Source organism: Macrotis lagotis, chromosome X (assembly GCF_037893015.1).
Source record: "Macrotis lagotis isolate mMagLag1 chromosome X, bilby.v1.9.chrom.fasta, whole genome shotgun sequence".
In the NCBI taxonomy this organism is placed as follows: domain Eukaryota; kingdom Metazoa; phylum Chordata; class Mammalia; order Peramelemorphia; family Peramelidae; genus Macrotis; species Macrotis lagotis.
In genome coordinates this window covers 455,468,561-455,486,784 of record NC_133666.1, presented here as the reverse complement: position 1 = coordinate 455,486,784, position 18,224 = coordinate 455,468,561, and the positions used below count along the sequence as shown (strand labels likewise).

Genomic DNA, 18,224 nt, shown 5'->3' with positions numbered 1-18,224 from the left:
AAAACACCGGCCCTGGAGTCAGGAGTACCTGGGTTCAAATCTGGTCTCAGACACTTAATAATTACCTAGCTGTGTGGCCTTGGGCAAACCACTTAACCCCATTTGCCTTGCAAAAAAAATATGGAATTCATAAATTTGCAAATGGATGACCATTTTAAAAAACTACCATTGCTTATAATTGGGAAAATAAAATAAAATTTCAATTTAAAAAAAAGAAGAAATGCAGAATATTTCTTCTGGGACAATTCTCCATTCTGGAACTAAACTCAAGCAAGGATTTTTGTCCCATGGATCTTTAAGAAACTTATGGAGTAGCACAATTGACAATGTCTTCAATTTGAATTTTATAAAAAAAAAATTCAGAAATCTTGGTTGAAAGGAAAAATTCACATTTCTATAGCACTTTATGGTCTTCCTTACCAGACCACTGTGATAGATTATCATCATCCCCATTTTACAGGATTCAAACCCAATCCTCCTACCACTCAATCTAGCTTATGTTACAGGACACCTCACTTGTTTTGCTGATTTGTTAAATAATCTCCCATGTGGGTAAGGTGACCACCTAAATTTAGCATCTGTATAGGCAGAGAATATGAAAACAAATTGTAACTTACTGTAAATATTTCTGAGAGCTATTGAGATGATAAACTCTGAGTTCTTTTTTCCCCTGTGAGGTTTCACAGCACAGTAATTGATAAAACCTGCACAATCTCGTTCTGTCCTCTAGTGTTAATATACTCTGGGGATTTTCTTTTTTATTACAGGTTATGGCACTTTACCCTATTTCTATGGAAATGTTGGTGACATTGTTGTCAGTCCCTTGCTTGTGAATTGCTACAAGATTCCACATCTGGAAAACCGAGATTTAGAGCAGTTGGGATTGAATGGAAACCAATTATTGAGTGTGGAAAATATGATTCTTTTGACTATACAATATCTTGTGCGGCTGGGTAAGCTACTTCCCTTGTGTGTATGGTAATTATTGTTTTTGTTCCTTCTCTCTCTCTCTCTCTCTCTCTCTCTCTCTCTCTTTCCTTCCCCTTTTACTTCCTTTCCCTTTTACTACCTTCTCTCTCTCTGTTTTCTCTCTCCTTTTCCTTCTTTTCACTTCCTTTTTCTCTTTTCCTTCTCATATCCTTCTCTCTTCCTTTTTTCTTTCTTTTTCTTACTCCCCTCAATCTCCTTTCCCACCCCCTCTCTCCCCACCTCCTTATCCATGTCTTCCCATCCACCAGTATTTTTTCTACAGTATTTTCTAGTGTTTGTTTTTTCCATTTCCATCCATTCTCTCCCACTCTACTACTGCTTCTTTTCTTCTCAGGCCCTTCCCTTATCCCCTCCAATCTTCTACCCTGTAAGGCCTTGGAAGTAAGCATGAAAGTAAGCAGGTGCATTAGTTTCCCAGACTTTCTCTGGGAAGACTAACTTTGCCACTTCCCTGAGAATGCAATCATTCTTAAATGCAAATGGGTCTACTTGCATGGTATATCTTGTTGGATGGAACATTGCCCTCACCCCCCCCAGGTCCTGATTTGCTTTTCTCCTTAGCTTTACCTTTACCCCCAACCTCTTCCAGAATAATGGCCAATCTTAGCACAGTTGTCACTTTGGACCACTAAGCAGGTCCTTGGGGACCTTTGGATTGGTATAAAAAGGACTAGACCCCTTATGCCCCCTCTTTATTGTTACCTTCTCTCCAGCTATAATCCCAAATTACACAGACTGTGGGATAATCCAGGGTTCCACAGCTGGTGTTTGTTGGCAGGTGTGTAGCTACCTCCAGCCAGGAGGTAAGGCAAGATTTACATGGAAATGAACCTTATTGTGCAAGCTGAAAGTGACTCATCCCAAATGCAGGCTAATTATAGGTTCCCCTCCGCACTTCAAGCCTTCCAGGTATTGGTCATTTTAGAGACATGTGTGAAAATATTGTTTAACTGAGTGCTCTAAGAGAGCTCCTAGAAGCACAAGATTAAAGATATTTTAGGAGAGACCTTTAAAAGTCTTTGAGGGGCTCTGAGTCTCCTCCTAGACTCTTCTCAGTCTTTCCGTGTAAGCCTAGGATCTGTATTTAACCTCATTTATATAAGAAAGAAGGCAATCTGGAGGAACCCGATATAGTAGATTTTAATACTGGACTTAAGAGTAAGGGAAATGGGACTTAGAATCACGCTATCAGCCAATAAACATTAGTTAAGTGCTCATTGTGTACAAGCCATGATGCATGTTAAGGATACAAAGAAAGGAAAAGACACTCCCTGCTCTCAGAGTTCACATAGAAAAATGGGGAAACATGAACAAGATATGTAAAGAGTAAACCAGACCTAATCAATAGAGCTAAGGCAGAATTAAAGGAAGATCAGGAAAGGTTTTTGGTGGGGTTTTTGGAGTTTTTTGGTGCTTTTTTTTCTCTATGGTTCAGGGTGGCATTTTCACTGAGACTTTAGGGAAGCCAGGAGGCAGGAATGAGGAGGGAGAACATTCTAGGCCTTGGGGGGAGCAAGGGTGGGGGAAGAGTCAAAGAAAATTCCTGTGGTATGATGCTGGCTAAGCAATTAACCTCTCAGGGCAGCTAGGTGGCACAGTGGATAAAGCACCGGCCTTGGAGTCAGGAGTACCTGGGTTCAAATCCGGTCTCAGACACTTAATAATTACCTAGCTGTGTGGCCTTGGGTAAGCCACTTAACCCCATTTGCCTTGCAAAAACCTTAAAAAAAAATTAACCTCTCTTAGCTTTAGGTTCCTAATCTGTAAATTGCAAATTAGGCAAAATAATAGCATATACCTTGCACTGGATATTGTTGTGAGGACCAAATTATATAAAACATGTAAAGCTCTTTGCAAAAAAAAATCTTGAAGAGCTATATAAACATCCCTTATTACAATTGTTATAAAAATAATTACTAGGAAACTGTCAGAATCTTCAAGTTAATTAAAAACATCAATTTGACTACCATTTTTTTATTCAGGGCCGAACAATTTAGGTTCAGAAATCAAAGGGACTAAACAATATATTCTAGATATTTGAGAATATCAGGCTTATCTTTTTTTGCCAAATTGATGAAAATTTTGAAAATCAGTCTTAGTGAATATACACAATCAAAATGACTGCTGGTTTGTGTGTTTTAAATGCCAACTCCAGTTATGCTTAAAAATCACATTATTTCATTCTTCTTAAAGAAAAAAATGGAGAAAAGCTGGATTCCATGATGCCTATTCTTCTAGGACATTGTTTTTCTTGATTAGGTTTCCCTATGTGCAATGCTAAATAATTGTTTTTAAATCTTAACCACCTTTACCATTTGCTGCTCTCCTGAGCTCACCCAGGGAAGGCATGATGTTGGACTAACTTTTTGGATATTTTAGATAAATTTAAAGAATACCACTTCTACATTATGGATTTTTTAAAAAAAATAAATCCAAACCTAGATCATCCATTTTAACTAACCAGCATTGATATTTGATCCTCAGACAGTTATATCACTAATGGGTAATTTTATAAATAGCTAGAGTACTTTAGAGAAAAGTAGTATAGGCCACTATAATTTCCTCTCTCTCTCTCTAGCTTTCTATACAATTGCTCTGTGATTTCTCTATCAGAAAATCTTTTGAACCACACTGTGAGAGAGGCTAATGCCCAAAATCCTGGGTCTGATTAAGTTGTTAAGAGTGTTCAGAATATATTGGGACCCAGCTTTCTTCTCTTGAAGTAGCTAGCTATAACAGAAAATCTCATCAGAATTGATATCTGGGCTAAAGATGAGTCAGTAAAGATTAGTACTTGATGAAGGGAAAAATCATATTATTGTCAGGCTTGTTGTAAAAGGGGGCAGACTTAGTCATTTGTCCATTAAAGGTTGACCTAAGGAGATGATTGGAAATAACTGGAAACCAGTCATTCCCCCCTTAAAGAAACTTGTTAACCTGATTTAACTTGTATTATATCCTTCTTCCCCACCTTGCCCTGCTCTCTTAGTGCAGTGCCTGCCCAATACTACTTCAATATAAATTACTTCAAAAGAATTGTGAATATTATGGGCAGAGTTAGTCAGTTTTATTGCATTTTTAGCTTTAGCACTAAATATGCCAAATGATGGATTAACTCAAAGGTTCTCAAAGAAGGTGTTAAGGTACTGCCCACTAGTGTCCTTGACTTTCTGAGCTAAGCAATAACAGGAAACACTTATAGATAGTGCTTACTATGGGCCAGGCACTATGAAAAATGGTTTATAATTATTATCGTTTTACCATTTTACAAATAAGAAAGCAAAGGTCAAGTGACTTGCCCAGGTTCATGCAGCTATTTAAGTATCTGAAGATGAATGGGAACTTTGGTTTTTCCTGACTCTAGGCTCTTTCTACTATATCAGCTAGGAAATTACTTTTGAAACATTGTGTGTGTGTGTGTGTGTGTGTTTGTGTGTTTTTGTTCCCTTCGTTTCTCAGTTTGTATCCATTTCCTCAGGCAGTAAATAATACTACATGAGTAAATACAGTTTGAGACCCATGCCTTATTTACTACTCAACACAATATTAGCCTGTTTAAGCTAAAGAATACTGATTCTTACACAGAGTGAAGATAAAGAATGCCCTCATATTTGCAATTTGAACAGAACGCTCTAATGGAACACTAGACCTTTTGTTTCCTATAAATGGGTTTAAAATAAGTATTGGGGGCAGCTAGGTGGTGCAGTAGATAGAGCACCAGCCCTGGAGTCGGAAATACCTGGGTTCAAATCTTTCAGACACTTAATAATTACCTAGCTGTGTGGCCTTGAGCAAGCCACTTAACCCCATTGCCTTGCAAAATCCTAAAAATTAAAATGAAATAAAATAAGTATTAGAAGTGATAGCAGAAGGGGAAAATAACAAATATACATTGATTTTAATCTACCTCTGACCTCCATGAGTATTGTAAAAGTAGTTGATTAATAATAGTAAGTGATATGAAAAGTAGAAATCTAATACAAGGAGAGTGAATATTTTGCATTGAAGAGAGGAAAAAAAGAATCTAGGATTCCTACCTTTACTCTCAGAAAATACTGTTTTTTTCCAATAAAAAAAAATTAAGATTTTTTTTTTGAAATTGGTAATCTTCCATGGTTTTTCTTTTTTTAAAAAACCTCTCAAAGCCCTTTCTCCCCACTTTTTTGCCTTCTTAAATCATCTTCTTAAGATAATAAATAATTTCCAGTGTTCCCAGATATGGCTTCCTTCAAGGCAGCAGATCAGCTCTTTATCTAAACCTTAATCTAACCAAAGGGCCTGCCCTTTCTATAAGACTTATACAGCAGAAATCTTCCTTAATTTGGGTTAATGAATGTGTGCTCTCTATAGCATCATGGCATTGATACACCCCTGGTAGTATGTTTATATCCCACTGAGTTCACTGCTCATGAGAGTAATAAAACTGAACAGGCTTTAATGCAAGAAGTAGAAAATTGGTTTTCACATCTTGATTTTAAATATAAACTAAAAGTTGGAATATCCATTCATGTATATTTCCAGAATTTATACCCTGACTTTTTTATTGAATCCCAAAGACTATTTGGGTTTGAAAACAGAACATGAAAAAATAGGATTCAGGAAATTATTATGACCGTGGTTTTTAATTCAATTACTATGATGATGATAAAGTGGAGAAGTATTTAAGGGAAAGTCAGTCCTTCAGAGGAAAACATATTCTTTTTCTGGAAAAGGCATGAAGATTTCTAAAAAGCTAAGATTCCCTTCCCTCCCCTTCCCCCAAAACCTGAATATAATCCCTATTATTATTGAGACTATGGTGGGTGGATTGTTTGAAATTCAGAGTCCAACATTGAGGGTTACAGTAGGGTTAATGTTCAAAGGTGAATATCCATGCAAGGTCCAATACTAATATGGTGAAACCCCAAGAATGGAGCATTAGGCTTAATTACTAATTACTAAGGAGGGGCAAATGGTTCTGTTTGGAAAGAGAACCATCAGACTTGTGTGCCAGTCAGCAATGAGATTCAATCTATGAGTGCCTGTCATACTCTGAGCTGTGAAATTAAGAGGAGGAGAATTCTAGCTCTTATTTCTCTGTGCAAGTTCACCTAGGTTTTTGAAAAAAAAAAATTAGAAGCAGCCTCAAGATTAAATTGGCTCACAGCTTAAGACTCAGGTTCTTAACATTACTTCCTACAGCTCCAGACACACTCTGATCCTTAAGTGGTAGAACACATGGTCAGTCCTTGCAGGCAAGAGTGCTTTACTCAGGAGCATTTATTTAAGGTATTCACAGTCCCTTTCTCTGTTAAATATCCTTATGTTAACTGTTGAATGACCTTTGAGTATCTCATTTTGTTCCATTATGGAACCTGAACCACTAGACTGAGATAGACTCAACCTATTAATAAGAGGATTGGGCAAGATGACCAATAAAGTCCATTCTAACTCTCAGTTTATGAATCTCTCTCTCTCTCTCTCTCTCTCTCTCTCTCTCTCTCTCTCTCTCTCTCTCCCTCTCTCCCTCTCCTTCTCTCTCTCTCTTTCTCTCTCTTTCTCTCTCTCTCTCTCTCTCTCTCTCTCTCTCTCTCTCTCTCTCTCTCTCTCTCTCTCTCTGTCTGTCTGTCTCTCTTTTCCTCTCCCTCTCTCCCTTTCTCTCCCCCTCTCTTATGGGTAGACTCTGCTTCTAATTGCAATTCTCTTCAATTTAGGTCCTGATCAGATACCTCTCAGGGAAGAATTTGAGCAGATCATGCTAAAAGCTATGCAGGAACTTACTCTGAGAGAGAGATCCTTGCAAATGAGTGCTCAGTGCATCTCTGTGTCTCCGGGTCAGCTCCCCTGGCTAGCTAGATTAATTGCCAGTGTATCTCAAGACTTGGTTCATGTGATTGTCACCCAGAATTCTCTGGCTGAGGGCATTTCAGAAACACTAAGAACCCTCAGTGAAATGAGGCATCAACAAAGACTACCTGACTACGTGGTGGCAATCTGCTCATCAAAGATCAGAGGAAATGAATTTTGTGTGGTGGTCCTAGGTGAGTATGATTATGACAATGACCTAAAAGCAAGTAGTTGAGTGACATAACTCAGATTCTCTCTTTATTCAGAATTCTTCTTTCCCTCCTAGGTATAATTTTCTATTTCCATTACTTGTATGTTTTCTAGGCCAAATCTAGAGAGATATCACCCTCTGGAATAAAACATGAAACCCTCCTACTGGTATGCAGAGCCCCTCTTGCCGTTTTAATCTTCCTCTACCCACTGTCCTACCTAGTTGCCCCTTTCTAATCTTCTTAGACTTTTATAATTCAGTGACACCGGACTCCTTGCTCTTTATCACACGAGATACTCCATTTCTTGACTCTTTGCATTTTCACTGGCTGTCCCCCATGCCTGGAATTCTCTCCTCAACTCAGCTTCCTGGACTTCCTGGTTTCCTTCAAGTCCCAAATAAGATTCTACTTTTTTATAGAAGTCTTTTCTAATGCCCCCCTTAATCCAGTGACTTCCCTCTGTTGATTATCTCCAGTTTTTCCTTGACTGTATCTTGTTTCTACACAGTGGGTTTCTCTTCCATTAGACTGTGAGCTCCCTGAGATGAGGGACTTTTTTTACCTTTCTTTTTATCCTTTAGCACTTAATCCCTGGCACAAAGTACGCTTTTCTCCCAAAATTTTTTAAAACATTATTATTTAGGGGCGGCTAGGTGGTGCAGTGGATAAAGCACCGGCCCTGGAGTCAGGAGTACCTGGGTTCAAATCTGGTCTCAGACACTTAATAAATACCTAGCCGTGTGGCCTTGGGCAAGCCACTTAACCCCATTGCCTTGCAAAAACCTAAAAAAATAAAATTATTATTTAAAGTTTTGAGGGACAGCTAGGTGGCTCAGTGGATAGAGAACTAGCCCTGGAATTAGGAGGACCTGAGTTCAAATCTATCCTCAGACATTTAATAATTACCTATCTGTGTGACCTTGGGCAAGTCACTTAACCCCGTTGCTTTGTAAAAACAAATAAAAAAGAAACAAATGAGATCTTTTATATAAAGGACTTTGCAAACCTTAAAGCACTACATAAAGTTTTGAGTTCTATATTCTGTCCCTCCCTCCTTCTATTCCCCTCTCCCAATAAGCAATCAAATATAGGTTATCCCTGTGCAATTATGTATAACATTTCCTTATTAGTCATTTTGTACAAGAAAACTCAAAAAAATTTAAAAAAGAAAGTGAAAATAGCATGCTTCAGTCTGTTTTTAATCAATATCAAAATTTTTGTGGAAGCCAATAGTATGCTTCATCATTAGTCCTTTGGGATTGTCTTAGATCATTATACTGCTGAGATTAGCTGTCTTTCACAGTTCTTCAAACAATATTTCTGTAACTGTATAATGTTCTCTTGGTCCTGTTCACTTCATTATGCATCTAGTCATATAAGTTTTTTCCAGATTTTTCTGCTGGTCATTTCTTATAGCACAGTAATATTCCATCATATCCACAATCATATACCACAGTTTGTTTTAGCCATCCCCATGTGTTGAGCATCCCTTAGATTTCTGATTCTTAGCTACTACAAAAAGATCCACTTTAAATATTTATGTACAAATAGTTCTTTTCCCTTTTTATGGGTATTTTTGGGATATAGACCTAGCAGTGGAATTGCAGAACAAAAGGTATATACAATTTTATAGCCTTTTAGACATAATTCCAAATTGCCCTCCCAAAAGGAAGATTGAATTAGTTCACAATTCTACCACTAATACATTAGTGTCCCAGTTTTCCCATAACCCCTCCAACATGCAATATTTTCCTTGTTTTGACTACCTGGTAGGTGTGAGATGGTACCCCAGAGTTGTTTTAATTTCCATTTCTCTGATCAGTAGTGATTTAGAACATTTTTTCATATGATTATAGATAGCTTTAATTTCTTTATCTATAAATTGCCCTTTCATATCGTTTGACCATTTATCAATTGGGGAATGACTTATACTTTTATAAATATGACTCTGTTCTCTACGGAGTCATAGGCTTTTAAAAGATATTCATTGATTGACTGGCAGCTGATTGTGGGAAAGTTATGGCAGTCACTTGTTTTTGCCATACATAACTTTTGTCCTTGAGAAATTTTGGATTGCATAGCACAGGATTAGACCTAGTGAGTCAAACTGCCCTAAGGTACTTATGACACTTCATTGTTTATTTCCTGGAAAGCGTTTGTAATATCATAACACTGGTTGATCAACTGGATAAAAAGCAGGTGTATCGCAGATTTTTTTTTTAAATCAAACTGAGTGATCTTATTAAATATCTCTAAACCAATTCCAGAAGTGGGAGGTGGAGAGGGGAGCAAACTTTTGTGAATCCATCCATGGATTTTTAAGAACTTTGTCCCTTTTCTTCACTGTCTCCTACTCCCCCATGACTGTAACCTTACTAAAGCAATGAGAAACCCCATGGGTTGAATGAATAAATATTTATTAATCAGTCTCATTTTGCCAAGCACTATGCAATAAAGTTGTACCCAGACAGTCTGCTGTGGTCATTCATTTCCCCTTTCCCTCTGTCCTCCAGGTCAGTACCAGTCCAGAGCCTTAGCAGAGAGCATGCTTACCACCAGTGAGTTTTTGAAAGAAATTAGTTATGAGCTCATCACAGGAAAGGTCAGTTTCCTGGCATCTCACTTCAAAAACACATCTTTAGGTAAGTGCATACAAAACCCAGCAATTCTCCCAGTAAATTGCTTTATTATTTCTCAGGGTTTTATCATAGCCTATCCTTGAGACTTGTGCTTTTCTCACTGCTCCTAGGGGTTCAGAGAGTCCACTTCTTAGTATTTTGTTAATGGACTCATAGGGAACCAACCAAAGAGGCAACCAACTGTGAACTCCTTATCAAACAAAAGCTAAATGCTTGGCAATCAATTCGTAGTATCACATCTAACTGGCATGACCCTTCCCCACTCCACCCACACTTCTCACCTCCCACACCCTGAGACCTTCTGGTTTAAGAAAGCTTCATTCCTTGTAATCCTCTTCTCTCTGTCATCACTTCTTTCACAGGTGATGATCTAGATAAACTGCTAGAGAAAATGCAGCAGAGAAGAGGAGACAATGTGGTTACCCCTTTCAATGGTGATGTTAATGAGTGTGTATCATCTCAGGAGGCAGCTGCCATGATTCCAACACAGAGCTTGGGTAATGTTCCTTCAAACTAGACACGTGGAAATAAGTACTTAATAAAGATGTGATCAGATATGAATCCTATACAAAGTCCCAAAGATTCTTTTCTCAATCCATCCCATCATGGTTTAGAAGAAAGATCATAAGACTGAGAGTCAAGAGACTTGGGTTCAACTCCCAATTCTTGATACCATCTGGGTGACCATAAACAAGTCACTTAAGCCCTCTTAGTCTCAGGGATAAAATGGTGATAATAGTTGTAATACCTATCTTGCAGAAGGTAGATGTGAGGAAAATGTTTTGTAAACAAAATTCTATGTAACTGTGAGTTGGTCAGTTTTTTTTGTTTGTTTTGGGGATAATTCTGTTATTTTTTGTTTTGGGGGTAGGCTTTTTGTTTTTGTTTTGTGATTTCTAAAGATAATTTTATTTTTATCATGCTAAAGTATTTCTTTTTAGCAGCATAATCAATCTAGTGTTTGGGTTGATGAGTTTCTAGAATTTGATAAATTAAAAAACATTTTTAACTTTTTTTTCAAAATATTTTAACTGAACTCAGTACTCTTTCCTGACTTTTGGATATGTCTCTTTGTATTTGGTTTAACACTTTATAAAGGATGCCTTGACAAGGTCTATGCTCCTAAAGTTGGTTATTTTTTTGTCACTTTCTTCCAAAACACTTTAGAATAATATTTAAACTAGGGGACCTCTTTAGATAGCTACAGCAGCAAAATCTGCATACCTTCTATCTCACTCAAGCCATGAAGGACTCACTAAGCAAATAGTTCTAAATTACGTAAATAGAAGACCTCTGAGTCGAAGCTTTAGGAATGAGGAGGAAGTGGAAGAGGGAAGATTCAAGGAGAAAGTGGCTGCTGGGTGGATAGGGTTTAAAGTACAAATTTCTAACTATACCCAAACTACTTTTTTGAAAGGAAAGTACAAAAGAAAGAACAGACAAGAAGCCAATCTAGAAAAGCTATCTGAGAGGGTCTAGGTGATCATTACAAAGAAAAGTGGTCATGAATTTCTCCCTCACTTACACCTTAAGATGATGCTCTCCGTTAATGCTGTAGTATTTGATAATCCTCTAAGAGATTTTGTGTTTGCTGAAGCTGAAAAAATCCTATCCTCTTAACACACGTTAATATTTTTGTTCTTTTCCCTTCCTCCAAGGGAGAAAAAAAAACACAAAAGAAATCACCTTGTAAAATTCAGAAGACAAATAGTCATTTTTGTTTGTTTGCCAACATTAAGTATCAACAGTATTGTGCTACAAGTAACAAAGTGCTGACCCTGGCCTTTTCCAGTAGCCAATTTATGGGTACTAGCTCCCCTGGAAGAAGTCTCCTAATATCTAGGGGTGGTTGTTTTTTTTAAATAGACTTGCCCTTGGGTTGGAGTCCATAAAACATTGAGCATAGATTATTTGAATGATGACAGTATTTTCTCCATGAAATTGTCCTATAGATTCCCATTTATAAGCCAGCCCCTTGAGAAAGCAGTTTCATGGCATGAACTCTGGTCTTCAGCAGAGTAGGTGTATCTCTTTGGTGGAGTTTATTTGGGCTTTGTTGTATTTTTTTCCCATTTTTTTTGTCCTATTCCTCATGACCCTAACCAATAACTGTGAGTCCTGTCACTGACATGCTTGAACATCCTGAAAAGCAACAGTGAAGTTGTTCTCCAAATAAGTTACCTATTCAGGGACCAGCCAGCTATGGTATGGGTCATATCTATTCAGTAAGTGCAAGTATTAGCATTAAAATCTTAGTAGAACAATCTAGAGACATCCGGTCGCCATCCATTTGCCAAATTGCAACACCATTGAAAGAAAAGTAAAGCTTCTATCAGATCACATAGGGAAGGATCTTCTAAGAATGTTACTCAAGAATAGTCAGGCATGGAGAAGAGTGTTTGCTGGGTGTTTACTAGGCTGTATAGAATACAGAAAATTCAATGTAATGCAGGGTCGCAGGGTTCCTCAGATTTCTTCTTAGGCACCACTACCCTTCAATTTCTTTAACGGTACTCAAAACACCCTTTTCTTGAGCAAAAGATGCATATATGGGCAATATGCCATTTTACTCCATATGCTTAGACTCCTGAACTCTGGGATATGTAGTCATAGATATTATTACTGCTGTTCCTAAAGAAACTCTACTCTTTGCTAGGTAACTGAGGACCAAAACCCTTTATTAGCATCTCTCCTACTTCCAATATAGAGATTGCTGGATGGATAATTAGAGTCAGAGTTTTAAGTTGCTATGTGACTTCTGCTTTATGATAGTTGATATGACCAACAGTCAGTCATCAAGCATTTATCCAGAGTCCTGCCCTCAGAAGAGTCCTTCCCATGAGGTACAGACCTTCTATTGCAGGAGAGAATATGTAAACAGTTAGGTACATAGTAACAGCAAACATTTATTCAGCACCTACTGTATTACAGAATACAGAAAAAGTCCAAAGACTATTCTCAGGGAACTCAAGGTAATTAGAGAGAACTGTGTGAGTTTCCCAAAGGTATCAGGACATCCAAGCTTTTTAAGCAAAGGAGGTCAGTCACATTCTAGCAAAATGGGGCATTGTTTCTGCTACTCAGTAAGGTTGATAGGCCCCAAGAGATGTGCTACCAGTCACTATCAAGACAATTTAATCCTGTCCTTTTGGCTTTTTTGTTTCATTTTAGATGTAGATAATGATGCCTTCCAAATTTATCAACCACAGCTCACAGTTGCCAGAAAACTCTTATCTCAGGTGTGTGCCATAGCAGATAGTGGCAATCAAAGCCTGGACCTGGGCCACTTCAGCAAGGTGGACTTTATCATTATAGTCCCACGTTCAGAAGTTCTAGTTCAACAAACTCTTCAACGAATTCGACAATCAGGTAAGTTGGAAAACTGTAAAAAGGACCCCTGACATAACTACAGACTTAGAAGATTTCTTTTTTTCCCCCCATATTTCATCATCAGCCATTAGCATTATCGTGATGACCGTATTTGGAGTTTTTTTGTGTTTTTCCATCAAAAGGTTGTCATTAGTTTTCTTCTAGGAACCTATATGTGTTTATCAGTTAAAGCTCAACCAATTTATTTGGGAGTAGACATGGTAATTAACTCGAGTTAGGATAGGATATTTGTATAGCAGGTATAGGATATTTGGCATTTTAATTAACTAGACCCTCCAATCACAGAGCTAATTAAAAGATAACTGTACCCTTCCTCCAACCAGATAAATGAGAGATAACTTAATTATGCAGTGAAACTTCTTCAGACAAGGATGTGACCCTAAAGAGAATAAAGCATTCTCTGCCACCTGGATTTCTAGAAAAATTTTATATAGATCAATTAAATAGTTTTTATATTAAATAGTATTAGAAATACAATGCCATGCATATATGACCTATATCAGAGTACTCACTATTAAGGAGAGGGAGGGGAGGGAAAGAAGAGAGAGAGAAAAATGTGAAACTCAAAAATCTTACAAAACTATGCTTGTTGAAAACCATCTTTGCAGGTAGTTAGAATAATAAGTAAATAAATTTAATTTAAAAACAAAGAAAGAAAGATAATACTATACCAACCCTAAGTCCTTGATATAGAAATCTGCCCATATTGCCTCACTTTGAAAGAAGTTTCATAAAAAAAGAAAGATAAAGTTGCCTCTTTGTGCCTTCAGTCAAACAAAATAAATCCGAAAAGGAAAAAAAAATAGTTGGATACAGATCTATATAACTACCCCAGGTCTTCAATTGTATTAGTAGATTCCTTCATTGGATCTAACATTTTGGAGATCAGAGATCTGCTTTTAAAACTTTGCTACTCACTCAACATATCTCTCCAAATATTCCTGAGAAATGCTCTGATTATTTTAAGGACTCCTTTTACCTATGAGCCCTTGAAAGATTAGAAAATTGTTGATCTAAAACTTCATGAAATAAAACAAATTCATGGGGAAGACAACTAAAATCTATATTGCTTTTTATTTTCCATTACTTACTACATTAGAGGTGGCATTGAGGAAAAGAGGGAAAGACTTTAAAACTGTTGTGTGTGTTTGTGTGTGTGTGTGTGTGTGTATACCTTTAAAAAAATCACACCCTACAAGTCAGAATATGTTTTATACAGATAAACATACAATAATGTGGGTTGGGTTTTTTGTTTTTTTCTTACATGTGGACATCACAGAACACCCTGATCCATATCAATCTTCCTTGAGTTGTAAAAGGAGAGAAAGATTTGAAACTTTCTATATTTACAGCTGATTAGTTCTTGCTAGTGATGAACACTGGATGATTATTTTCCCCTTTGATTCTGTTCATATATTCTTGCTTTAATCACTCATACGTGACTCCTTGGACTTATTCCCCTCTTAGGTCTCAGAGGTAGGGAAGAATTGAAATTGTTATTTTGTATCATCTAAGGACAGAGAGTTCTTTTTTTCTTGACCTTTCAGTAAAATTGTAAGCACTTTATGTGGAAGTCATATCTTTGTGAAAGTGAAGAACTAGCATTTATGGCTAGATCATTTCTTAATGTAATTTTCCTGGTATTTGAACAATTTTCTTTTATTACTTATCTTAGATTTTGGCAGATGGATGACTTTGGTTCCTTCAGCATAGAATCCTTCCTTCTCTGTAGCATGAATTGATATAATTCAGCAAACATCAGTTGTGTCTACTACGTACAAGACACTGAGAAATAAATGAGAGTGCTGTCTCTTAAGGAAATCTCATTTTACTGATGGAGATGGAAAATGCAACACAAATACAGACAAATCAGTACAGGGTCCTTTAAGGAGAATATATAAAAAGAGAGTGGCACCAAGTTGGGGGTGGATCAGTAAGTTTCTTGTAGGAGGGAGTCACCTGAACTTAGCAGAAAAGAAAGCTAGGGATTGTAAGTGACAGAGGTGTGAATGGATCACCTTCCAGGAATCAAAGACAACCTGGGCAAAAGTACTAAAATAGAGAAAGGAATTGAACAGATAGTTTGATAGGCAAGTCTGGCTAAAATAATAATAATGTTGGTTGGTTGTTCTTGAAGAAGACCAAGATGATGTCGCTGTGATGAGATATACTGTGTTAGACTATGACTGATCAGACTATTATGAATTCAGAATGCTCTACTAAAGGTAGGGCACAAATCATCCATATGAACACCTAGAGTAGATATGTCTCTAAAGGAAATATGCAATAAGTCTGGAAATGCATATAGGAGTTACATTATGGAGGACTTTGGATGCCAAAGTGAAAAGTTTGAATTTACCCAGTAGGAAACCGCTGAAGATTCATGAGCAAATGAGTGACGGAATCTGACATATGCTTGAGGAAGGTTATTTTTGACAGCTATTTAGGTCTGAAAAGGAGAACTATATGTATAGAAGGGTAGCTTGAGTGAATGGGAAAGATCAAGTAAAAGTTTTGTGAAGATGAAGATCTGGACATGTTGATAGACTGAATCAGAAAAGGAACCAGTAGGAAGAGACATGGAAGAGGAAGAGAAGTGTTCAAAATTCAATTAAATTCAGTTTCAGTAAACAGACATATACTAAGGTCCTGTTATATACAGGGTTATGTTAGGAGGCAAAGGTTGGGAATGGAGGCAAGGAGTATGTACAGTTTATACAAGATGTAGTTTTAAGCCACACAAAATTCATGTTCTAGTGAGGATAATGGCAGACATTTCTACTACTCTTTACAATCATTTTTTTCTTTCTTCTCACAACAGCCCTGTGAATTGGACTTTGCAAGTAAATATTACCACTTTTATAGATGAGGAAACTGGACCTTGAAAAAAATGAATAATAGCAATAGTGGTCATGATAACAAAAACTAGAATTTTTATAGCTCTTTAAAGTTTGCTAAGTAGTTTATGTATGTTATCTCATTTGATCCTCACAGCAACCCTGGGAGATAGATGCTTTTGTTACCCTCATTTTAATAATAATGACAGCTAACATTTATATAGAAGGACAATGAGTTGGCACAGTAGATAGAGCATCCAGTCTGAAATCAGGAAGGACCTGAGCTCACTTAGTCCTCAGACACACAGTTACTATCTTGGAGACCCTGGGAAAGTCACTTCACCATGTTTGCCTCATCTGCCAAATGAGCTAGAGAAGGAAATGTCAAACCACTCCAGTATCTTTTGCCAAGAAAACCCCAAATAAGCTCACAAAGAGTTGGACATAACAAACAATGAACCACAACATAACTGTGTGCCAGTCACTGGCTAAGTGCTTTACAAATATTGTCTCCTTTATTTATCACAACAGTGTGAAGTGTAGATCCTAATGTCATCTTCATTTTGCAAATGAGGAAACTGAGGCAGGTTACTTTGCCCAGGGTCATAAATCTAGTAAGTGTCTGAAATGGGATTTGAACTCATATCTTGCTGACTCTAGGCCAGTACTGTCTGCTGTGCCACCTAGCTACCTTCCTCTGGCCCAGGGAAAAGGGGAACTACTTCATTAAGATTCTCCAAGTCTTTACTTACTAACTACCCTTCTTGTAGCTCTTTCCCTAGTGTTGTGACTTGAGACGTATAATGCAGTGGAAAGAGAACAGAATTTGGAGTTGGGTGGCCCAAGACAAAGCTTAACTACCAGTTATTTCACATGTGAACTTAGGCAAATCACTAAACTTCAAAAGCTGTAGTGCCCTCATTTTTCTTGTAAAAATCAAAGCCAGCATGGGGCAGCTGGATATGCAGTGGATAGAGAGCCAGCCCTGGAATCAGAAGGATCTGAGTTCAAATTTGACCTCAGACACTTCATATTTACTAGTTGTGTGACCTTGGGCACAAAAAAAACTTCAAAGTAGAGGACTAAAAAAACACCTACATTTCAGGGGATATGATCCTATTATCTTTAGGCAACATTGAGTTTTAACTATGGTTGGTTAAGAGCAGAGGATCTTAATCCTATTTGTGTTACTGATCTTTTGGCAGTCTGGTGACATTTATGGACCCCCACCCCCACCCCCAGGTGGTACAGTGGATAAAGTGCTGGGCCTGGAGTCAGGCAGACTCATCCTCCTGAGTTCATACCTGACCCTTAGACATTTACTAACTATCTGACCCTGTGTGACACTTGACTCTACCCCAGTTTTCTCATCTGTAAAATGAACTGGGGAAGGAAATGGCAAACTACTCCAGCATCTTTATCAAGAAAACCCCAAATGGGGGTCACAAAGAATCAGGCACAACTGAAAAATAGCATGTTTATATGTATGTGTATTGTGTGTGTGTGTATATATATATATATATATGTATATATATATATATACATATAATACATATCTCCATATGTATGCATATGTATATATCTACCCACATGTATATATTCATGTTGTTTGTATATATGTATTATATGTGTATATATTTATGTTTATGTATGATTACAAAAAATACCTGAAATACCCTTATTGATAAAACTTTTTAAAATTCTCAGATCCCAGGAAGAACATCTGGTATATGCCTACTGACAGTATTTTTAGTTACTTCCACTATCAAAATATGAGATTTAATATAGAATATTTAGGAGGAATAGTCTTGCAGCTGTCTTTCTTAAAAACTCCTAGATTGGTTCTTTCTGATAAACATCTTTGTGGAGTTGAAAGACTGTCAGAATAGCTTGAGTTTTATTTGAAAGCACATTTTTCAAAACCTGTGGCCCTGAAATAAAGCTACCCTGGGATGCTCAGTTCTCATGCTCACTCTCATTATATTCTTGGGGGGGAAAATATTACTTTACCTATTTGTCCTTTAGTCTCTTCTCTAGAACTAGAACTCAGACTGGTTGGCAATCAGTTATTCAAATGGGCCTTGAAGAAAATTTCAAACTCTGATCCCTGATACTAGAACATGATAGTCACTCCCTGGCCCTTTAAAGGGCTAAAGCTCCTTTGAATGCTTATTTCTAGGATTCCTTGTCTTTTATAATACTTAATGGCTACTTTCCTATATAAAACTGCTGACAAATTTTCATGTCCTTCTTTCTTGATTTCTGGGTACAAAAATAACTCCCCTAAACTCCTAGTTTGCTATTTTGTGTGTGTGTGTGTGTGTGTGTGT

The 18,224-nt window shown here is 37.3% G+C and overlaps 1 protein-coding gene across 4 annotated transcripts in view; it reads left to right on the top strand.

Annotated features, from left to right (window-relative positions):
* Positions 1–18,224, top strand: part of GREB1L (GREB1 like retinoic acid receptor coactivator) — a 269,600-nt gene that overhangs the window by 192,458 nt on the left and 58,918 nt on the right. For all 4 annotated transcript variants that reach the window (XM_074200527.1, XM_074200530.1, XM_074200531.1 and 1 more), the window contains 5 exons: positions 768–953; positions 6,684–7,010; positions 9,542–9,670; positions 10,030–10,164; positions 12,839–13,036. In XM_074200527.1, coding sequence (XP_074056628.1) covers positions 768–953; positions 6,684–7,010; positions 9,542–9,670; positions 10,030–10,164; positions 12,839–13,036 — 975 coding nt within the window. The remainder of the gene's footprint in view (positions 1–767; positions 954–6,683; positions 7,011–9,541; positions 9,671–10,029; positions 10,165–12,838; positions 13,037–18,224) is intronic.